At 43.2% G+C, this 21,965-nt stretch overlaps 3 protein-coding genes across 3 annotated transcripts in view; all 3 read left to right on the plus strand.

The window, feature by feature from the left end:
* The first annotated feature begins 1,180 nt into the window (after positions 1-1,180).
* LOC134101255 (PR domain zinc finger protein 12-like) lies at positions 1,181-5,775 on the plus strand. Its single transcript, XM_062554853.1, has 6 exons — positions 1,181-1,400; positions 3,099-3,289; positions 3,519-3,674; positions 4,020-4,134; positions 5,070-5,426; positions 5,523-5,775. The coding sequence occupies exons 1-6, from the start codon at positions 1,181-1,183 to the stop codon at positions 5,606-5,608; spliced, it is 1,125 nt and encodes a 374-aa protein (XP_062410837.1). The 3' UTR covers positions 5,609-5,775.
* A 1,911-nt stretch (positions 5,776-7,686) lies between these two features.
* exosc2 (exosome component 2) lies at positions 7,687-12,668 on the plus strand. Its single transcript, XM_062554144.1, has 9 exons — positions 7,687-7,841; positions 8,217-8,318; positions 8,576-8,621; positions 8,766-8,855; positions 9,111-9,176; positions 10,265-10,333; positions 10,805-10,981; positions 12,074-12,202; positions 12,307-12,668. Exons 1-9 carry the CDS (start codon positions 7,720-7,722, stop codon positions 12,385-12,387), a joined length of 882 nt encoding a protein of 293 aa, XP_062410128.1. The 5' UTR covers positions 7,687-7,719; the 3' UTR covers positions 12,388-12,668.
* Positions 12,669-13,922: 1,254 nt separating this feature from the next.
* Positions 13,923-21,965, plus strand: part of abl1 (c-abl oncogene 1, non-receptor tyrosine kinase) — a 43,852-nt gene continuing 35,809 nt past the window's right edge. Inside the window, exon 1 of the mRNA XM_062554291.1 lies at positions 13,923-15,870. Within this exon, the coding sequence (XP_062410275.1) occupies positions 15,732-15,870 (139 nt within the window). The 5' untranslated portion in view covers positions 13,923-15,731. The remainder of the gene's footprint in view (positions 15,871-21,965) is intronic.

Below are 21,965 nucleotides of genomic sequence, written 5' to 3' on the forward strand. Positions count from 1 at the left end.
GAAAGTGCTCCTTTACTTGCAGTCCATCAAACCAGAAAAATAGAGGAGCCGGCTATTGAGAGAAAGGCCGTATACACATAGCATAAACGCTGTCACAATCTGAGGGCTTCATATGAACATCTATGAATATTAAAGTGCTCACTACAAGGGGAAAAGAGGACGGATCTCGTCAAGGCAGATTTGTGTGTGTGCATGAGGGACAATGAAACAGACAACACGGTCTTTTCTCTTTTATTCTCCCATAATCACCAAGACTTGCACAATCTCATGCTAAATATGGGAAGAAATCTTAGAAACGCCGCTCTCACCACTCATTGTGGAAAAAAGAGGGCACTTTTTGTTTGGTCTGTGCACAAATACAATAATGGAATGATATGAAAATGAAAATAGAAAAGAGCTTAACAATAACCACGTGTTTCTTCCATAGGAGTTTGAACGTAAAGAAAAACAAAGGCAGCTTTAACTGATAATGTTGTTTTCAGGCTTATAATTTTACGACTCCCAACAAACAATTATTTACAATCATTTTGACTTTGTAATTATCAAAATTCTAATTGAAATATAAAAGAGTCAACCTTGCGTGTTTTGAACAAGTCTGCTTTTTTAATTGTTGCTTTTAAAAGTAACAATTAAACCTGATGTTTAATAGTTTGAGACATATTATTATTTTATAATTATTTTTTTACTTTTAGGATAAGCTATCTTCAGGTGGCTTGAAAGATGCATGGCCACTGTTTAGGTTACTTTGTGCAACAGCGCAGGAGAGTGAGCAACCACTCATGCGGAGAGACTACCCCCTTCTCCTCTCTCACACTTCATCCTGGCTCTCTCTCTCTCTTTCATTCTCTCTCTTTCATTCTCTCTCTCTCGCTCTCTCTCTCTCTCTCACACACACACACACACTCAGAGTGAGTGTGTTTGCATCTCACTTTCGTTCTCAGAGGGGGTGGCCCATTCGCGAAGACGTTTTCTATAGCATAGGGGAGTGCCATTAATAACTAATTAGAACAGGGTCACGCCGGCCACATATAAGAGAACCTTGACTGCTGGACGAGGTGCACATTCGACCCGAGCGTCCTAACAGGAATAAGACTATCACAGATTTTGTCCCCCTTTTCAGGGCAAAGGTATCGGTCGTCTTTTCGCAAAACTATTCTCACTGAAGTGATTTTTCGATGCCATGGGTTCAGTATTGCCTGCAGAAGCTCTAATGCTGAAATCCGGATACAAATCTCAGAATCGTTCCTTGTCTGAAATCATCACCTCGGACATTCTACACAGTTTCCTCTATGGCCGCTGGAGAAATGTTCTGGGGGAGCACCTTTTTGAGGAGAAGACCAACAGCATCAGTCCCAAAACTGCCTTCACTGCCGAGGTCCTCGCACAGTCCTTCACCGGTGGTAAGTTGCCGTGCACTTTTGGAAATTAAATGTTTAATAATGTGATTTAAATCTTGTCTATCTCGAGAATATTTTGAAAATATCGTATATTTGCGTATAGATGTAGTCTAGTAAGCATACTGCAAATAAATATTGAGGTTTGGAGAACAAGCAATAGTCTACCGTGAAGAGTGTCTTGCGTAAAATTGGTAAGGTGACGGTATGGAAATACCGGACGTTTATTTGCACGTGATGAAATGTTAAAATAACAATGACATGACGCCCTATTTGTCACACAAATATCTTTCCATGTCAATCATTTTTCACTTTCATGGGAAATTATTGAGTCCAAATTGTTGTGACTGCCCTGTTTTACTCAAGTTCACCTACTTGTATTATCACTCCAGTTAAAGAAGTATGACCCAGTCCCTTACAATAATTGACTAAAAGAGCGTAAAAATGGCCCTTATATTTATATTCTGAAAAAAACTCCGTGGGGTCTTACCATCAGCGGGGCCCTCTGTCAAAAAGAATGAACCGAAAAAGTGAGAATTTATACTCTCCCACTGTTCGAGATTTCTTCCCAAGGTCCCCGTGACTTTCGCATTACTGTTCTCCAGCATTTTCCCACTTTGTCTCCTTTCTTCGCACCCATTTAGCGCATTAACCCATTTCGTGCTTTGAGACCTTGCATTTAGAAGCTTGTTAGGCGTGTAACTGTTGGTGACTGAAAGAAGAAGGGTATTAAATTCATTTGGTTAACTTTGTGCTTGACCTGAGAAAGTTTCCACTTAAACCGAGGAGAGAGAAAGGTTCCCTTTCTTTAAGATGTCCCGGGTTTTATCCCGCATTCATCAATCTCCGGACAGTCTCTTTTCCTCTGTTGGCAGCTATGGGGCTCCGGCGCTTTTCTCTTTCTTTCGCTTTAATAGATCGCTGTTCCTGCGGTAATGCGCCATGAAGGCTAATTCTATTACCATTCACAACATGTCAACCATCTAATCGCCTTTCCATTTTTTTGTTTGAGAAATTCCTGGGTCTTTTAAACAAGTCCTAGTTTCTTTCAGCGCAAATTTATTGCTACAAAGTTCTTAAAAGGATAATGAATTTGGAATTAGCCGTTTCTTTCCAGTTGCGTTTAATGAATATCATTCAGAAGCATGACAAATTGCTGGACCTCGGGTAATACGGGACCATTTAACCTCGGTTCGGCCAGTCTTTTTGGTGGACTCAAATCAAATTTCTTTGATTTTGACATTAAAGAAATCCAAGAATGTTCTTTTCACGCTTTCAAATGAGGTTGAAAATGCTTTCTGTGGTCTTTTAGGTTTAAACAATATAGTCCTTTTCAGCCATTTAATCGAATTAGATAGCGGCAAAGAGGTAATATTTCGTGACTGAAATAAAATGATTTGTTGTACCTTAGGCTATAACATGTTTGCGTGTAGATAGATTATGGCATAACACCAGATCAGAAAATATATTTTAAAAATCATGCATGAGAATGTAGGACAATAGATATTTTCCATAACTTTTTTATTAAATTATATACCAAATGGTGTAGAGATATCTTTAAAGACAGTGGGCGTAGCCTACTTTATCTAAATTGACCCAAATTACATTGAGGATATGTGTCCGATAAATGAAATGTAAAATGCTTAGTAAAAATTACCTTAATTGTGCAGCTCATTAATATGTAACTCTTTTTGTTCTCTGCAGAGGTGCAGAAGCTGTCGAGTCTGGTCTTACCCAGTGAGGTCATCATCGCGCAAAGCTCCATCCCTGGGGAGGGCCTCGGGATTTTCTCCAAGACTTGGATCAAAGCCGGCACCGAAATGGGCCCCTTCACGGGAAGAGTCACCTCTCCTGAGCACGTGGATTTACTGAAGAACAATAATTTGATGTGGGAGGTGAGGCTCTCTTCATTTACATGCACCTCGTCCATGGTGATTTTCTAAGCAGATCTACAGCATTAAAGGACAAGATTACTCGTTTAGAGCTACTTTTATTAAAAATACAACTTTACGCACAGGATTGTTATTAAAGCATTATAGTGCTTTTTGTTTTATCTGTATAGCATTCACACTCTATGTGTGTCCGAAAGCATTCATGACGTGTTTCTCTCGTGCTCACCCCCAGGTTTTTAACGAAGACGGGACAGTACGCTACTTCATCGACGCCAGTCAGGAAGACCACCGTAGCTGGATGACCTACATCAAGTGTGCTCGCAACGAGCAGGAGCAGAATCTGGAGGTGGTGCAGATTGGCAGCGGCATTTACTACAAGGCTTTAGAGGTGAGACACGCTAATTTTAACTTCGACCTGGAAGCGAATACACAGGGTGGGATTCTTCTGGGCAAGGCTGCCAGCGAGCCAAAGGCTTCAGTCTGGCTGAGGGGCTACATGCTGCCAAAGGCTTGAACTGTAGCTTCATGATTGTTTCTGTGCCAGAATACCCAGCACATTCACTGGCTCCAGGGAGGAATAAATCTAACTACCATTCACTATTCCAAAAGCGGAGCATCTAAGAGCCTGATTGATAGTTGTTGGTTGAAATGGCATTGAATGGTTTTGGCTTACAGTCAGTCCAGTCAGATCAGTTAAATAATATGTTGCCTGTTGGATTTTTTTTTCACACAGACTATCCCCCCAGACCAAGAGCTGCTCGTCTGGTATGGAAATTCCCACAACACTTTTCTTGGCATACCTGGAGTTCCCAACACAGAAGATGAACAGCAGAAAAAAAGCCGAAATGGTGAGTCACTCAAAAGAGCTCAAAATACATTATATATAATGATTGTGTGTGTGTGTGTGTGTGTGTGTGTGTGTGTGTGTGTGTGTGTGTGTGTGTGTGTTCTTGTTTGTAAGTCTATGTGTCAGACTTTGAGAGAAAGAAAGAGGGAAAGAGAGAATGAGAGAGAGTGTGTGCGTGTCTGTGTGTGTGCATGACTGGTGCCGATCATTGTCAGTGTAATTATAAGGACAATAGGTGTTATTAGTCAAGGCGCTCATTACCTCTGTAAAGCTGTCGGATGTGTCTTACTGAGACCCCTGATGAGCTCAAGATCTATATCTTGTCTGCGCCTTCACAATTGGGCCCATTGACTGAGCTTAGTGGTCTTTGGTACGGATCACTGATCCATATCACCTAAACCATTCAGAGAGGGGTAAAAGAAAGGGGGATCATATAAAGAAGTTTGATGGATGTGTAGTTTATGATACATGACGTAGGAGCATAGAGCAACAGTTAGGTAAAATCTGGACAAAATGTGGAACACCTGGATGGATGGAGGAAAGTGATGAGGGTTCAATTATGATGAAGTGGTAAATAAAATGGTGTTCAATGGCTTAATTAAAAAAAAAATATACAATGTTATTTCCCCAGTATTAAGTGAGCGTTTGGGAAAATGGTTTTGGTGTGACACGAGTGTTAGATGGGGGGGGGGGGGGGGGGGGGGGGGTTGTTCTGCTCTGTCACCCACAGCACTTTGAAGAGCTGTCTCCAGGTTGAGAGAGTCTGAAGAATAGGGTTTTGTTCAACTGGTTGCAGCAGACCAAACATTTGCATGAGTAGTAGACTACTTGTGTGAGTGTGTGTGTGTGTGTGAGTGTGTGTGTCCTTAGTACTTGGTCTCTCTACCAAGCCCAAGCTTATAACACCTCTATCTCTCCCTCTCTCTTCTAAAACAGAGGATTCACAGAACAGCGACGGCTCCTCTTCCTCCTCCTCCTCCTCTTCCTCCTCCTCCTTGTCGGTGCCTGCGTCCGCCGCCACGAGCCGCATGCGCTGCGTCATCTGCCACCGGGGCTTCAACTCGCGCAGCAACCTGCGCTCGCACATGCGCATCCACACGCTGGACAAGCCCTTCGCCTGCCGCTTCTGCAACCGCCGCTTCAGCCAGTCGTCCACGCTGCGCAACCACGTGCGCCTGCACACCGGCGAGCGGCCCTACAAGTGCGAGGTGTGCCAGAGCGCCTACTCGCAGCTGGCCGGCCTCCGCGCCCACCAGAAGAGCGCCCGCCACCGGCCAGGGGCCGAGGCCAGCCGCCAGGGCTCCTCTCCGACAACCCCTCCTCCTCCTCCTCCACCTCCTCATTCTCATCCTCATCCTCATCCTCATCCTCCTCATTCTTCTCATCCAGCCCAGCAGATGGCGCCACCGCCTCCCATGCCCCACCCGGCCGTGTCCCTCATCCACCACCACCACATCCCTACCATGGTGCTCTGATAGACACGTGGGGTGGTGTTTCTTGTTTTTTTTTCTGTTTTCCTCTTCATCTCCCCAGACAAGTTGTCATGCAAAACAACACTGCACTTTACTGCTCACAAAGAGGAACACGCAAGGAAGGCAGCACTCACAATGTGGACTGGAGTCAGCCACATAGACACAGACTGTATCAGGGGTGAGAGAGGCACTGATGACTCTGAGCTCTCTCCATAGGCTGCCTCGTGAATAAGCTTAATCACTTCATATAAAGTGGGTACATCATAATCAGTATGTTACTGTTTTTAAAATGATCAGGATCACAGAAGAGTTGAGAGAGAGAGCGACTCGGAGAGAAGATATATGTCAGTGAATGTTGTTGATCCTGGATTTCCTAAAAGAAAATGTACAGTTTTAGCACTGTTTATAAAAAAAATCTAATAGAACATTGAATCAGAACGCACAGGATAACTGAAGCACAATCAGCCGAGTCCAGTTTTATATGGTAGCTACTTATTTAGGTATTCTTTTATTATGGCAAATTACGAAGAGTTTTAAAACTCGTATCTATAACGCAGTGTCGATACCATCTCAGGACAAAGTTCTCAATAAAAAATAAAACACTAATTAGCACAACGTAAAAGCAGTTATAAAACATACTAAAAGTATTGAAATGGTCACTTTACCTGTGTAAAGCAACATTGCATTGGATTTATTGTAAACAATGTACATATTGTAAATATGTTTGTACTTTCCTTGAATAAATAATTACAACTGAATGGCAATGTTTTGTCCTTTCATCCACTGTTCATCATTAACCAATATCAACTCACAACGGTTGTCTGATATAAAGTCTAACTGAAAATGTCCATTAACTTCTCTCTGTATAATCAGAAGAAGTAGAGCATCATACACATTCATTATAGAATATGCATGACGGTTGGATATAACACTGACTAAATGAACACCTGTACATCCTTAATAGCCTATTACACAAGATAGTATCTCAAGTCAGATTTAATTTCTCTCCAAGCATTGATTATTTCAAAGAAAGTGTCAGGAAAAAGCTGGTAAAATAAGCCAGCTTCTTTAACTGGACTTAAATGGTTTTAGTGTTCACTTTCACTGATTGTTGTTGAGTACAAAAAAGACAAAAATGTCCACAATGCCCCTAGTGTCTGAAAACAGTATTGTATCATTTCTGGCCACTGACTCCTGAGTGAAATAAGATAATGTGAATGCTCTATTGACTCAGTTGACCACACAGCCAACCATACAAATTCCCTCTCTTTTCAGTCTGTATTTCTTTGACAGCTCTTATATTGAAAATATCAATCGGTTAGATGCCAAATGTCCATCAGTTTTATTCTCTCGTGTTGGATGGGAGTCCACAACATTTGAACACATCCAAGCACAACAAGATTAACTGCTCCTCTACTTAAACTGATGCCAGTGGAATATGAGACAGGAATAAAGCTGGAAGTTTAGCACAACGTCTGGTTGTGTGTCATTAGATAAAACCATAGCAGTGTGCTTGATTGGGGCCCCCCAATTGGGTGGCCTTGTGGTTGAAATTGGCCCTTGTCAGGGGTTCGTTAAGCCACTTCAATGTATTGAGTTTGTTAAGCCACTATTCTATAAAACAGATTTTTTAAATCCCCTTAATTCCCTATTCTGTTTATGTTTTTGGCGTTCAGAAAAGAGAACAGGCTATTACAAGGCCTTTGGCCTATGTCTACAGTTCTAAAACCAGAGTTATAGTTTGCCAAGTCACTAGGATTAACACAAAGATATGGAAGTCCAAATACAAAATAAATTGAATGAATGAATGAGGACTAACAGATTACAACTGTATGCACTTATTTAGCTGCAGGCTAGGCCAAATAATTGTCCACCAGGTGGCACCAGATGCCATAGAATGAGTATAAATGCTGCTGCTGTATTGGTCACACAGATTGAACATGTATTGATATTCACCATAACACAATCATTATAAATCCAGAAAGAATTTGTTTTTTAGCTAATATCCCTGAATATAACGCTAAGCTTAAGATACTTAGTTTATTAGTTTGTAGCTAATCCTTTTTGTTTGACGTCATCAGCAAGCGCCACCAACAACATCCTCCTGCTGAAGCATGGCTGCGGACATGAGATTGCCCACTCTTCGGAAACAAGTATGTCTCTCTGGTCCGAAAGGTGCAACAGCCAGCCTTGTTGTTCCTGGAGATATTATAACATCAGACACTGGTTTTATGCGGTGAGTAATTTTAACACAATGAAACTGCAAACATACTGATTTTTTGAACATCTTGTTCCTGCGAACAGTCGAACCTGCTTTGCTTTCATTCATTGACGGTCAGTAACTGTTATGATATCATCTATTACATTTCGTGAGAATAGAACTGTATGAACGATTTTCAGATTTTCGGTCGTTGTAACTACTAGTGTAAACACTGTCATAGTTCATGCTCTCCGCGCCTTTACTAATTTGTTGCAGCTGCACAACTTAACCTGTAGCTGTAATTTCACTTGTGTGAGGATGGTTTAAGTTGATGCTGTCTGGTGGGGCATATCATATGTGTCTGACAATCTTATTCATGATTCTCATTTTTTCCCCCTCTTTGCTTCACAGGGGCCATGGGACATATTTGGATGAAGAAAAACTCACTGCGTCTGTGGCTGGGGAGGTCGAGAGAGTTAACAAACTTATATGTGTTCGTCCTTTAAAGACAAGGTAGGTTGATTTTAGTTCAGAATCCAACAGATGCTTCAAATAGGAAAGTTATATGCCATCATGATTATGAAATGCTCGAGAAGATTTACATGACTTCAGTTCACTGTCAATGTAGATTCATAAATGATACTTGTTGGTCAGGTATATAGTCTGGTTTTCACCATACTAAGCTCAATTCCCCGGAAGTTCAGGCAGGGTTCACCCAGCCTAGGTATATGAATCTCATTGAAGGTGAAATTATCATTTTATGTCCTCAGATACAATGGTGAAGTTGGGGATGTGGTTGTTGGAAGGATTACAGAGGTACAGTATTAATTATGGCTCATTGATTCTTTGATATCCTTGATTACTTCGCTTTAACCCTCTCTGGTAATATCCTGTTAAAAAAAACAACATCTTGTGATAGACACAGTCATAGACACTCTGATGCTTGACTTTTTCCTTTAGGTGCAACAGAAACGATGGAAAGTGGAGACTAACTCTCGTCTGGACTCTGTGTTGCTCCTCTCTGCCGTTAACTTACCTGGTGGAGAGCTGGTAGGTTTATCCAGCTGATGTATAGACATAATTGATACCTTCATGTTACAAGCACATCTTATGTATATCTGTCCATTTGAGAAATACAAGTTTGATGGATATGGCTGACAGTCTAGTGCCCGTTATCTATAACATTTCAAATAGTAATACCAAAATACATATGCAGTCCTATCTATATTGGTACAGTAGCTTTTGATCCCTGGCAGCCTAAAATGGTTACTGTGCACAAAATATCTATTTTTATTCCACCTGTAGAGGCGGCGATCAGCAGAGGACGAGTTGTCCATGAGAGACTACCTTCAGGAGGGCGACCTCATCAGTGTATCCTTTGCAGAGAATCTGGAATCTGACAGGGGCAGCAGCGCTATGTGGAGAATGGGCCAGAATTAGGCTCAGGATTTGTGAGTTGTTATTATGGTCGAATGTAATAGATTTATATGATGAAATAGAGAACAAAGCAATGAAATATCAACGGAGTGGGTTTTGTCCTTTAAATATTAGTATGCCTGTAGGCCATATCAGTGGCAAGGAAGATGTTGCATTTAGATAGTGAAGATGGATAGAAATCATAATGTTTACAAAGTTCCCTGTAAGTGTGTCAACTATGTCTTATTTATGCCTTCATCTGTGGTGATAACTTCTCCACATTGAACCGCAGGCAAAGTTTTCATGATTTTAGGTCAAATGTATGTCATAAATGTTACCCCTTTCTGAGTCTTACTTTAGGCACTTGCTCAGATCACTGATCACTGGTCCTTGATCACTGAAAGCTGTCCTGTTGGTGTTAAGGATAAATCAACGGGTTGTTTATCCACAAGAACTCCCTGTTAACAGTAACAGACATGACGTGGCATTTAGAGTGAACCATGCTCTGAGTGATGGCTTGCTTGTACCATAGTGTCTCAATTGAAGGAAGAGGGCACCAGCGAACATAGTGTGTTGCATGTACTTTATGACTTCCCGTAGTCAATGTATTGAAATGCTTATTGATTAATTAGACATGAAGTTTTTACTTAGGAGTCAATGGCTTAACTTGAAATGCTTGTAAATAACAAATAAATTAGAATAGTTTGTACAAGATCTTGTAAATTAGTGGCCAAACTCTCATTCTCGGAGAGGTTTTGGATTCAAAGGCTGGATGGAAAGATCACTCACCACCATAATAGTCTAAAGATCCTTTTTGTTAAATCAGCCTTCACAGCTTTGATGACATGGTGAGGGTTCTTAGATTATTATTATTATTATTATTATTATTATTATTATTATTATTATTATTATTATTACAGTGTGGTGTAAATGTTTTGATGGCCTTGAGTGTAGGCTGTAGGACGTAGGTCATTCCTGCCTTCAAATATGAGCATTACTGCTGATTCATGGCAACGTTCTCCTTAACTCAGCTTCCCTGCTAGGCTGAGGTGCAGGCTGTCTTCTCTGATGGCGCTCTATCACTCCACACACGCAGTTTGAAATATGGAAAGGTAAGTATCTATGTTTGTTAGGTTTCCATGCGTATAAGCTGTGAAAATTCTGCACTTGATGACATGAAAGGCTTTTCTTATTTCTCGTTTTTATTTGAATGATCTGTAGTGGATTGTAGTTGAGCTATGAATATGAAAAACTAGTGTAAATACTACGTAGGTCAGTTTTAGGACAAAGAGAAAGTATGCATGTCCAGTCCTAGTAGTTGCTCAGAGAAGAACAGGGAAGAAAAACTTTGCCGTGCTGCTCTTCCTTTGAAGAAAAAAAAAAAAAATCATGCTAAATCGTGACGTTTCGAGCTGGCAAGCCCTTCACCAGACTGGCTGAAACCTTGAAACCTTTCATTTAATACATCTTCATCAGTCAGCGCTTCCCATTAAACAGTCTGGAGCCATGTAGAGAAGAGCCAGTGTATTTGTACATAACTGTTTACAATGACAATAACCTCACCCTTCATCCTGTCTGTTTAGCTGGGCCAGGGTGTTCTAGTTCAGGTGTCCCCTTCGCTTGTGAAGAGGCAGAAAACCCACTTTCACAACCTCCCCTGTGGGGCCTCCATCATACTGGGGAACAACGGCTTCATCTGGCTCTACCCCACTCCTGGACAGCAGGATGAAGTTGCTGGGGGATACTACACCAGCATAGAGGTGAGAGCACTGGGTTCCTTATGGCCTGTACAGACTACACAATTTATTTTGTCTTTCACTGTTATCTTTTACGATTGACCATGTCAGACTACTAGGTGATCAGAGAACCACAAAATCTTGCCGCGTCTTGGTCGCAAGAGTGGCCTCATTACAAGATCATCCATCGTAGCCTTCTCGTCGTGTGTCGTCACAGTGTCAAGGAGTCGTAGGAGATTCCCCAAAAATTCTGACATGCTAGACTTTTGGTTGTAACGTTGTAGGATGTTGCAGACATTAATAAATGGTGGGTCGTTGAGTATGTCACATTACAAGACGCTTCCTCCTTCGAATGTCGTTCCCGACTTTCAGTATTCGGACACAACAATGGAAATTTGTTGGCCACGACACAATCGTGGCAAAATCGCCCTGAAATCGTGTAGTCTGTCTGTACAGGCCATTAGAGTACCCTAGTTTTACTGTTTGAACTGCATTTGCAGATATGGACATTGTAGTCATGCACAATGTAGTTCAAAGCATGGCATCTGTTACAGCAACACTTAACTTAACTTGGGAGTTCTGGGGGAGTAAACAAACAACTTTAGTTTGTTGGCATTTATACACAATTTAATTAAATGCAGTGCAATGTACAGTATGAGCATGTGAAAGCAACACTTTACTAGTGAGCTAACTGCATACAAAACCTTGTAATCACCATCTACAGTGGTGTCTGCATTCATTTTTGCTTCAGTTCAAGTGTTTCAGTTTCAAACATTTGTCCCTTCAAATGACCATATACAATCAAAATAAAAAATAAATACCAAAACTAGTTTCCTGATAAAAGCATACCTTAAAAAGGAGTTAAGTGTTGCATCATGTTACTTTAAAGTGCTATTATGTATCCTAGCAATATTTCAGAATTTGATTAACTGATTCTGACTTTTTGGCCTGCAATCTAATGTGTTGTTTCTCTCATCCTTGGTTGGTGTGCCTTTGTATCTCTTTCCTTCCTGACATCCCCCCCCCCCCCCCCCCCCCCCCCCCCACACACACACACACAAACACACTCTGTCCCTCCCTCCCTCCCTCCCTCCCTCCCTCCTTTCCATCCCCCAGCCTGTGTCCCTGTCCGATCGGGAGGTGATATCTCGACTGAGAAACTGCATTCTTGCCCTGGCAGCCCACAAAGTCATGTTGTTCGACACAAGTGTTCTGTACTGCTATGAGTCCGCCCTCACGCACCAGGTAAATGGGGGTCTAGTACATCTTCTCCGAACACCTTCATTGGTCAAACGTTTCCCCCCCTTCAGATGTCTAAATAAGGTTGTCTGGTTTCCATTGATTTTTAGATTAAAGACATTCTGAAGCCAGAGGTCATGGAGGAAGTTGTCTTGCAAACAAGGCACCGGCTATCTGACCAGGAGGGTTGAGGTGTGTGCCATGTGATGGATGAAGTATAGCGCCTCATCTCCGCCCCTGACTGCGATGTTAAAGCTAAGGCTTTTCTGCATTCCAAGCCAGCTGACCATTGATGACAGAAAAGTATTCCCTTTTTTAATACTGTAAAATAAGTTAAACGGAACAACATATTTGCCATTGATTGCAGTCATTTTGTAGTTGACATGGACTTCAGAGTATACTGTCATTCTATGAGTGAGGGTGAAATATAATTTTTGTATGTATTCTTGTAAAAAAATAAATAAGTACCATACCAACAGTTCTGAGGGATTTATTTCTGACTTGATGTTAGAAGATGGACATGTTGCAGTTATGTTATTGCATGCGAAAATATTTAGGACATAAACCAAAAGAATCACACGTTCTTATCTAAATTGCATTATCACACACTATTGCACAGAATGTTGGGAATGTCTGCCACTTTGTGGATTGGTGGGGTAAAAACTTTTGAGTATCATGGTTACATAATACGTTTTTTTCTGCAATGTGTGCAGTTTGGCATTCCTAGGATTCCTTTTCTAAGGCAATAACAGTAATTTGAAGACTTAGCTGAAGTTCGTAGTGTGTATTTGAACTTCCCAAATTACTGCGTTTCTCGGGTGATGTACCATACTGACCCCGTAGTGAGTCAGGAGGAATTGCACGGAAAAATGTTCCTGGATCTGTTCATGTTGGCGCACGCACGCATATTCTGACGTCAAACGTATCCCACCCCCATACGAAGCTATCCACCTTGCGTACGGAAATATGGCGGCGGAGACGGAGGGAAAGTGAAAACCAGCGCCCCAAGTGGTTGCGTTCCTATCGAAGAGCAGCTCCAATGTTAAGTCCCATAGACCGACTTTTCAAAAAAATACTACGCAGCTATTCCAGCGATCTTATCCACCAAAAATATTTTTCAGTCTTCATACTGTAATAATCTACTAACTGTGAAAATATCAGACCCTATTTCGCCTTAATAAAAAAAACCGTAATTGCTCGTTTCATTTCATAAATGGACTACAACTTCAAGTGACGTGACACCCTTCCACGACGTTACTCGCCTAGCATCGTTTGTTTATTAGCCTGTTAGCTAGTTGGTTAGTTAGTAGACAATCAGACTTACTGCCAGGTCTTGTGTGGGTAGGAGCACAACACAAGTTGTCCCAACATAAAGGTAATTACCACGCGGTTTACATCGCTCTCTGTTATTACAAAAATATGTAAAGCCAGTTCAGCAAATTGCCGTTTTGATCAGTTGGAGATGAAGCGCCCAAACTGGTGACGTCAAATGCTACTGTAGCTAGTACTGTAGTTCGTTATCACCATGTTACAAACAAACTCAAAACAATTAAACTGATCCTAAAAAATAAAGTATGACCACTAGAAGCAATAGAGCTGACCTACATGGATAGCATATTGAAGGCATTTAACTAACTTCCGATCGTGGGCCGAGATGTATTTTTTCTAAAAGAAAATCCCATCCCCTCCCGCTAGCCTCTAGGAACGCAACCACCAGGTGGCGATGAGATTACTTTCCCTCCCTTATAATTGCTCCTAAATTGATGCACGAGCAATGCAAAGTAGAAAGAAAACAACAAAATGCAACGCAACTTGTGACCATTTCACATATCGAAGGGGCCCTGAAAAAAGTGCCTGACAACACCGTGGCAAACTCCAGAAGGACAGGGTCAGTGCTTTGGTTAGTGTCCCGGCTCCGGGTTTTGGAGCCCGGGATAGAAGTACGAGAAGGCTGGACACGGAAGTTGGAGATATACTCGGGAACCAAAGAGTAGGTGTCTGCTGAGCCCAAGCATGTTCCAGGTCATCACTTAAGAATCAGTCAAGGTGACAATTACTTGGTCAGTGTTTTGTGGTAACTTTGGGGGTATTTAAAGAGCTTCTAGGCAAATAGCGCGAGTGAGCAGTTGTGTGTACCCGAAAACTCGCGCTGTCGAAGTGCTAGCGATAGCATAATCGATAGCTCGAGGGCTCCAAAAAGTGAAAGCATTATATTCAATATCACCATTGCGTTTTGTTAAAGACTACTGTGAAAACTTTATGCAATAGTCAATGCGATTACAACTCTTCGGTACTTTGTGTAGTGAAACTTGGCTATCGGCATAATGTTTATATTTGGGGACCGATGTGATAGTAACCTAGCTTCTGTGCCAGGCAACTCAACAATGCTAATTTATCACAAGTTAGCAAACTAGCCTATGCTTCTTTATTACTTGAACGGGATATAACAATAAATATCTTCAGTGTGCTAATTAGTCACACCCAAACTATGTCGAATCTGCTATGCATATTTTATACCGTCAAAGTAGTAGTCTCCTTGTTAAAGTGACACGTTGTCTAAATGCCAAAAACTTGTGTTCTGCTGACAAGTGAGGAACACACAGCATTGTTATAGTTTTGTTAGAACTTCTATAAAGTTAGTTCTGCCTCTGATACCCGAAGAGGAACTGAATCTACATTGAGGTCCACTACATTTCTCTATGCATTCACAGTAAATTACATTCTGTCAAAGAGCACATAAGACTATAATCCTAATTGGGTGTTATTTGGGAACAAGGATTGCTTACACTAATATACAGGAGTGGTTAGTTACCATCGATGAACCAGGTTGTTTTTATGAAAGATTGGCTCTTGGCTGAGCAGATTTTCTAATCAGTAATAAGGTATTTCTGACAGTGAAGTCCTAACTGAAGTATCCTTTTGCTCAGTCATTAATACGGAAAGCTTAATATCTTCATAGTGGCATAAACTACTAGAGAAAGATGGTTGTGTCATTTTAATGTTGTGTAGAAAACAGTCATTTTAGCTAGTAGGAGTTGACCCTGTAGGACTTTGCCCTGCAATACTCTGAACACATAGCATACGTGCCTGGACCAGGTGTTCTACTGAGCCTGTGTCATCGGACAGTTTTGGCAACGTTCACAACAGTCAGCCTGCATATGAACTTAAGAATGGACCACTCTTGAAAAGCCAATGCATGAAGCAGGGGACAGGCTGTCACAGTGCTTTGGCTGCCGACTGAACAACCCCCTCAGTCATCGCCGCTGCCACCACCACCACCGCCCGCAACACCTTCGAGAGACTCTTCACCATCCCTGTCGGTGGGATGCGAGGCTAGTCCACCTCACTCTCAAGTCTGCCTCCCTCCTCACCGGCCTCCGCCACCACCAGTTCCCAGACTGAAACGCCCGAGGAGTCGGACCTACCCGGTGGACCGGGCCACGGTGGGGCACCCTTCCCCTTCCTTCCTGGGGGGGTCTGCTGCTTCCCCTTCCCCTGCTGCCTGCCCCGGCTGCAGGCCTGGGCCCAGGGCCTTATGGGGCAGCAGCCAGGGAAGCTAGTCGGGGACCAGAGGAGGACCAGTCTGCCGACGCTGCCCTTCATCAAGGGCGCGAAGAAAGATGGAGGATCGTCGCGGCACGCGCCACACACCTTAAACGTCTTTGTTGCACACGGTAAGACACTCCGCCATCCCCTCTCCACTACCCACTGACCCAGTGCAAAAGCTTCGAGTCCTCCTCCTCAGTCACATGTGTTTTTTGCTCTATGCAGTTGACCGAGGCTTGTCGCTTGTGTTGTTGTTGCTTTGCCTTGTCTGTCTCGGTTAAGTGGTTTGGCAGGAGCGAAGCGGTTCTAGAATGTAGTGACATGCAACACAACAAAACAGAACCCCCTCTCTCTCTGCCTCTGTGTGCAGTCCGTTGGTTTGGTCCTTTCTGCAGCAGTGGCCTTCGCTATCTCTCCATCTCCACCATAACATGTGTCTGTTGGTATGGGCACGGAGCAAAGTATGTATGGCGCTGTCAGTCTTCGTTTCCTCACTCAACCCCAACTCTCCAACTCCATCAGTCCAATCCTGTTAATCTCTGGCTGCTGTCTGCTGATGATATTGCCAGTGATGTGTTGCCGTCTTAGTCCACAGAGTCAGCCAGACAGCAGACGAGATTAGGGCCTAGTTTGTGGTCAGCTGCTATTCACATTTAAGTTCAATATGAAGAAGAATTTCTGAACGCTATGTGTTGAATGGGTGCCAGAGATTAACTGTCTGATTCTGTGATGCTTGCATGCTGTTTTGATTATTTTTCCCTTTGGGAGAAGGATCATTTCAGACTCCCAGTTTTAACTGTTTGGGTATGTTGTCTCACCAGTTGCATTGTCTTGCATTGTTCTCTATGTCCTCTGGATTGGAGTACTGTTTATGCCATGATGATTATTATAATTTGATGATGTGCCACTTGAGACTAACAACATACATCGTGATTGGCCTTTAGTTGGCATGTAGCTTAGTATGTTTTCTTGTATTTGATAGTGGTGGTGTGTGTGTGTGTGTCGGGGGGGTCGGACATAGTCATGTTCGGTTTGAGGCTACCTACTAGTAGTGAATACTTGAGCAAATCTAACCCTGGCAGTTGCCACCCAGGTTGTTGTGTTTGACTGTTGGCATTGAATTGTCATGTCGGAATTCATCTGTGTGTGTGTGGGTGTATGGGTGGATGATTGTGTGTGTGTGTGGGCGGGTGTCTGTGGTGTGTAACTAAAGTGCGTGGGTGGTTGCATGTGTATGCAGCCTTGTGGAGTCCATGGTTTTTGTCAATTATGAACCAGCAGCCAAACAAGACTGAGTGTGCCGATGACTAACATCCCATGATGTGGGCTTGACCAGCGTTCCCCCATATCCTGTCTTGTGTTGTGTTGGAGAGGCTCCCAGGAGTGGGAGGAAGAGCGGCATCTGCCTATATTTGCCAGGCTGTGACCTGGACGTGTGCTGGGGGAAGGATACGAGAGGAATCTTTGGTGCCTTTTTGAACGGGCTGACATACCATCCGGTAGAGGGTGAAAAACACACACACACACACACACACACACACACACACACACACGTGTGCATGCATCTGAGCTCTTCCTCTTCCCATAACGCAGATCATTGTCACGGCAAGCAGAGGAGCTTGGATTCCAGCTTGCGCAACAGTGGAAGGGGGTGGGGGTGAGGGTAGAGATAGACACAGAGACACCTTGGTATGCATTTTGAGAGGGAGAGACAGAAACATTTTGACATGCATTTGAGAGAGAACAAAAATACAATCGGAAGAATTTGAAAATTGAGAGATTGAGAATAAAACGAGAATGCTTGTGTTTATTTAGAGGGGGAGATAAAGGTGGACTGAGTCAGAGAAAGCAAAACAATAGCATGTGCTCTGATTTTGAAACCTAGAGAGAGAGTGCGTGAGTGAACAGGGAAAAAAGAGACAGACAGTCAGATAACTGTCAAATAACTGTCAGAAAATCAGATATATATTAAGGGATAAGAGAATTTCAGCATATTTTGCCCATTTTGGAATCTTGTGTCTTGTGTCTTGTGTCTTGTGTGTTGTGTGTTGTGTCTTGTGTGTTGTGTTTTGTGTGTTGTGTGTTGTGTGTGGGCACATGTGTGTTACAGGCAGTGTGAGTGATGAAAGGACTGGGTTATCCAGTGCGGTTTTTCATACACTGGATATGAGTCACCACAAGTGAAAGGCCTACCTAGCACTGAGGGGTCTAGGATCATCTCCTGGGCTAAGCAACATGTGGGCCATTGCAGGGCCTCCTATCCCATGACTCCCCCAGCTTTCTCTGTCTCTGCGGTGGAGGGACAAGCAAAGACCTGTTTGCATCGCTGTGTGTGTGAGAATGTGTGTAAGCCTTGGCTCTCTCTACGGCCTGGTGTATGTCTCTCAACCGGGAGGGAGAGTGCATTACAATCTCTTGCAAAACTCTTGAGGCCCTGCAGGTGTAGTAGATTATAACTCAAGAATGGCACTTTTATTAAACTATTGGCTTTGTTATATTCGTGTTGTCCGGCCGCAGAGGTGCACGGATGGTATGTAATCAAACACATAATTCATGAACAGAGAGTTGATAAAACTCTTAGACTGCCGGCTAAATGCGCAATACGCTTCCTTTTCAACCTTCCTTTTCGACCCTTAACCATTAAACAATCCATGTTTTTTTGTTTTATTTTGTTGGCTATATATATTGTGTGTGTACAACTGCAGTGTTTTTAGCTCTCCATGTTTCCATCTCCGGCTGGTGTGTGTCTTGGTGCTAGTGCTAGTCCTCTGGACTGGAAGCACCTCTGTAGTGCTGACGACTGGTCTTCCAGGTGGCAGCAGAGGGCAGGCAGTCTCAGCAGCACCAGCAACACGACGGACGGCCAGTGACCAGAGCTGAGCTGAGCTGAGCTGAGCAGAGCAGACCAGCACCGGGGTATTCCAACCGAATACCTCTGGTCGATCTTCACCCTCCTGTCTCTCTGTGATTAATGCGTGTGGCTGGAGAACTACTGCTTCAGCTCCAGGGATTCTGCTGCAGAGATTGTTTTGTTGTCATCGAGTTTCATTGAGTGTTTGAGAGGTGTGTGTGTGTGTGTGTGTGTGTGTGTGTGTGTGTGTGTGTGTGTGTGTGTGTGTGTGTGTGTGTGTATGTGTGTGTGTATGTGTGTGTTGGGTGAAAGAAAAAAGAACCCACGACACTCCGACTCCTAGAATGCGGGGGCATGTGTGCCATGATATCATGTTAACCTCCTCGGATTCCTGTTGTTCCGAGTCCACGGCCTTCTCGCAGCCTAGCTGTAGGAACAACAGCAGCAGCTGCTGCACATGTATGGACCGTGGCAGAGTGGATGGACCCCAACGTTTTAGTTTTTTTTTGTTGTTTTTTTTTCCGTCTTCTGGCTGGAACTTGTGGAATCTGTGCAGTCTAGACACCAAAGCTCCCCTGTGATTCCTGTGGGTCTTGAAGACGTGGGTTTATTTTCGACTTGGGGGAGTGGGGAGTGGGGGTGGCAGGCGCCTCCTGGTTAGGCCGGAGGCGTCTTGTCTTGGGCCAGCTGCTGGGTCCTCCTCGTGGCTGGTGGGGCCAGCCAGTCAGCCTGTGACGCCAAGTCGCCAACGCACACTGTCCTACTAGGTAGAGCTGGATGGAAGAGATGATTCAAAATACACATCACAATATTTTCCCAGATAATCCTCACAGCAATCTCTTTTTGTTGTCAAGTTTCATAATGCTTTACTTAACAAAATGCTGTGAGGACAGTAAGCATCTGTTGTAAAATATGATCTATTTAAACATGCAAAGCTATGCAATATCTAATGTAATTCTAATTCTGATACATTAACATTGACCAATAAGAGATGATCAAAAATGGTGACACCTCGCAGGTATTCCAAACCTCCCTCAGATATAAAATACGATAAGATGGGCCGTCTCGGGGAGATCCATGGATCATTTGAGTTGGCATGAATCCTCCATAAGTCGACTGAAAACTGCTTGTCTTCCTCAGATGGCGAGATGTAGGGCTCCGATGGCAAGATGTGGTTGGGCTTTTGGACAAATGAGACTTGAGTCAATAAAAAAAATAAACGTTCTGCAGCACTGCTTGAAGACCCAATAGGTTGCTCATTTTTTTAACATTAAAACACGAGAGCTCAAAGCAGTGTTGCGGACATTATATATTTTTCATCATATCTAATTACTTAACAAGTGAAGTTTAAAAAAAACCAAACCTTGATATTATTGATTTTTCGGTCAGAGTTGAGCTACACATTCCATTACAGCCTTTTTCCATTTGCTAACTGCCTTTCTTCAAATCACAATCTTGATTCAATTTCCAGATAATCTTTTGTTTGTCAGAATGGTGGTTAAATGACTAATTAAGTAGATTAAAATGTTTAATTTACAACAGATCATCCCATCCCACCCACAAGACAAAAACTTTTTTGTATGTCCATGTTTCTAGGAAAGTCATTTTTTCACAATGAAAATCTCACAGCAAGGCTGCACCAGGCATGTAACTGAAGCGTTCCGTTCGTGTAGTGTCTGCTGCAGCAAATAGCTGCCACTGTAATCAGTGGAACTGTCTACACCAGACGTGATAGTGGTGCTTATGTTCAAAATAGTTAGAACAGTATTTTTACGCTACATGATCGGAGCGCTTCAGTTGCGGACCTGGTGTGGTGAGGGTGTTTGACATGTTTTGGAACTTTTCAGAGCAGTTTCCCACCTCTTGTTTTTCCTTGAGATATCATGAGAATTTCCCTCCCAAAAGCCCCCCCCCCCCCCTCAAACGATACTAGCAGTCCTCATTGCCTTTACAGTAAATGACTGCTTTCTGTGTGTCTCTCTCACTCCCTGGAGACGATGACTCAATGTTTTGGCCGATCAGGTTCTTCTGACCACCTGGAGGAGGGTCTGTCAGCGCAGTCGCTTGTTTTCTGCGCCAGGCCGAAGACTGACAAAAGCAGGTGTGGAAGGGAAGGGTAGGGAGGCCGAGGTTGCGGGGGTGGCGTAGGGGTGGATGGGTTGAGAGCGGCTTCCCGCAAATCCAGCCCCTGATCCTCACTCCTCCGGAGGGGGTAGAGATTCATGACCGAAGCCTTATTCAATATACAACGACTTGCACGTCACCCATCCCCTGTCACCTCATAAATTGCAAAGAGTTACATTTTTTTTGCAACGCAGTGTTTTTGCGTCACCAATGGTTATTTCGCCTGTAATTGCAACAAGTCGCTGACATCTCATCCACATTCTGTGGTGGTGGTGTCGCATTGCTCATCTCCATCAATGCTAGTCTTTGCCTGTCGGAATAGTGCTCGAGGCTAGCAGCAGACGCCCTAGGTCCTCAGGGTCAGCTGGTCAGAACAGCCCTGCACTTAACCATCTGTGCTTTGCTGCAGAAGATCAAAACAACTCTCCTGACTCAGCACATTTCTCTCACATTTCACCCAGTTGCCCCTTTTGAAGTGGCCTCTGAGACCTCTCTCATGTTCTCTTTTGTGGCGTGTCAGACACATAGGACTGCAGAATGCTATGCTGTTACTCTGGGCCAATTATCGGGTCTTTAGTAGCAGCTGTGTCGCCAAACTAATTCATTTGGCCCATCAAATTCCCAGACTGTGGCAAGCCCTTCTAACTAGGCGTAAATCATCAACATCGACCCCATGTTGGTGTAACTCTAAAAAGTATGGCTTATGATTAAAAGTATGGGCTTATGGAGCAAGACTGTAACATCACTAAGTTCATGGATTTGATGTCAATCAGCTACACATCTTGTTCAAATGTATTTTTGGACTATGCTTTGGAGAAGGTGCTATAATATAAATAGCTCTGAATAAATGTAGGCTTTGTTTAGTTATATGTGTTAGGCCTAGTTAGGCTGAATGTCTGAGTGTAAACAGTTTAATTAACCCCTATATTACTAACCCCTAAATGATGATACATTACCTTACACCTTTTGAGAAGTCACTAGGAGCCACCAACTAATCAAGAGATCCTCTGAGAAATCCATGAGCAAGAGTTAGCCAATCGTGAGTCTTTTTAGAATCCTGTGACGTCCATACAGCCAATCAGAGATGATCTGAGAAGCCTATGATGTCCAGCCAGCCAATGACTGCTTTTCCCTTAGCATCCTCAGAGCAAGAGACAGTCTCTGACTTATACAGTGTGTTTTGCAGAGGACAGGGCAAGCCACAGCAGTGAAGTCAGGAACGTGATCTCCGCTGCATTCCTCTCTCTG

This window comes from Sardina pilchardus, chromosome 14 (genome assembly GCF_963854185.1).
Source record: "Sardina pilchardus chromosome 14, fSarPil1.1, whole genome shotgun sequence".
NCBI lineage: Eukaryota > Metazoa > Chordata > Actinopteri > Clupeiformes > Clupeidae > Sardina > Sardina pilchardus.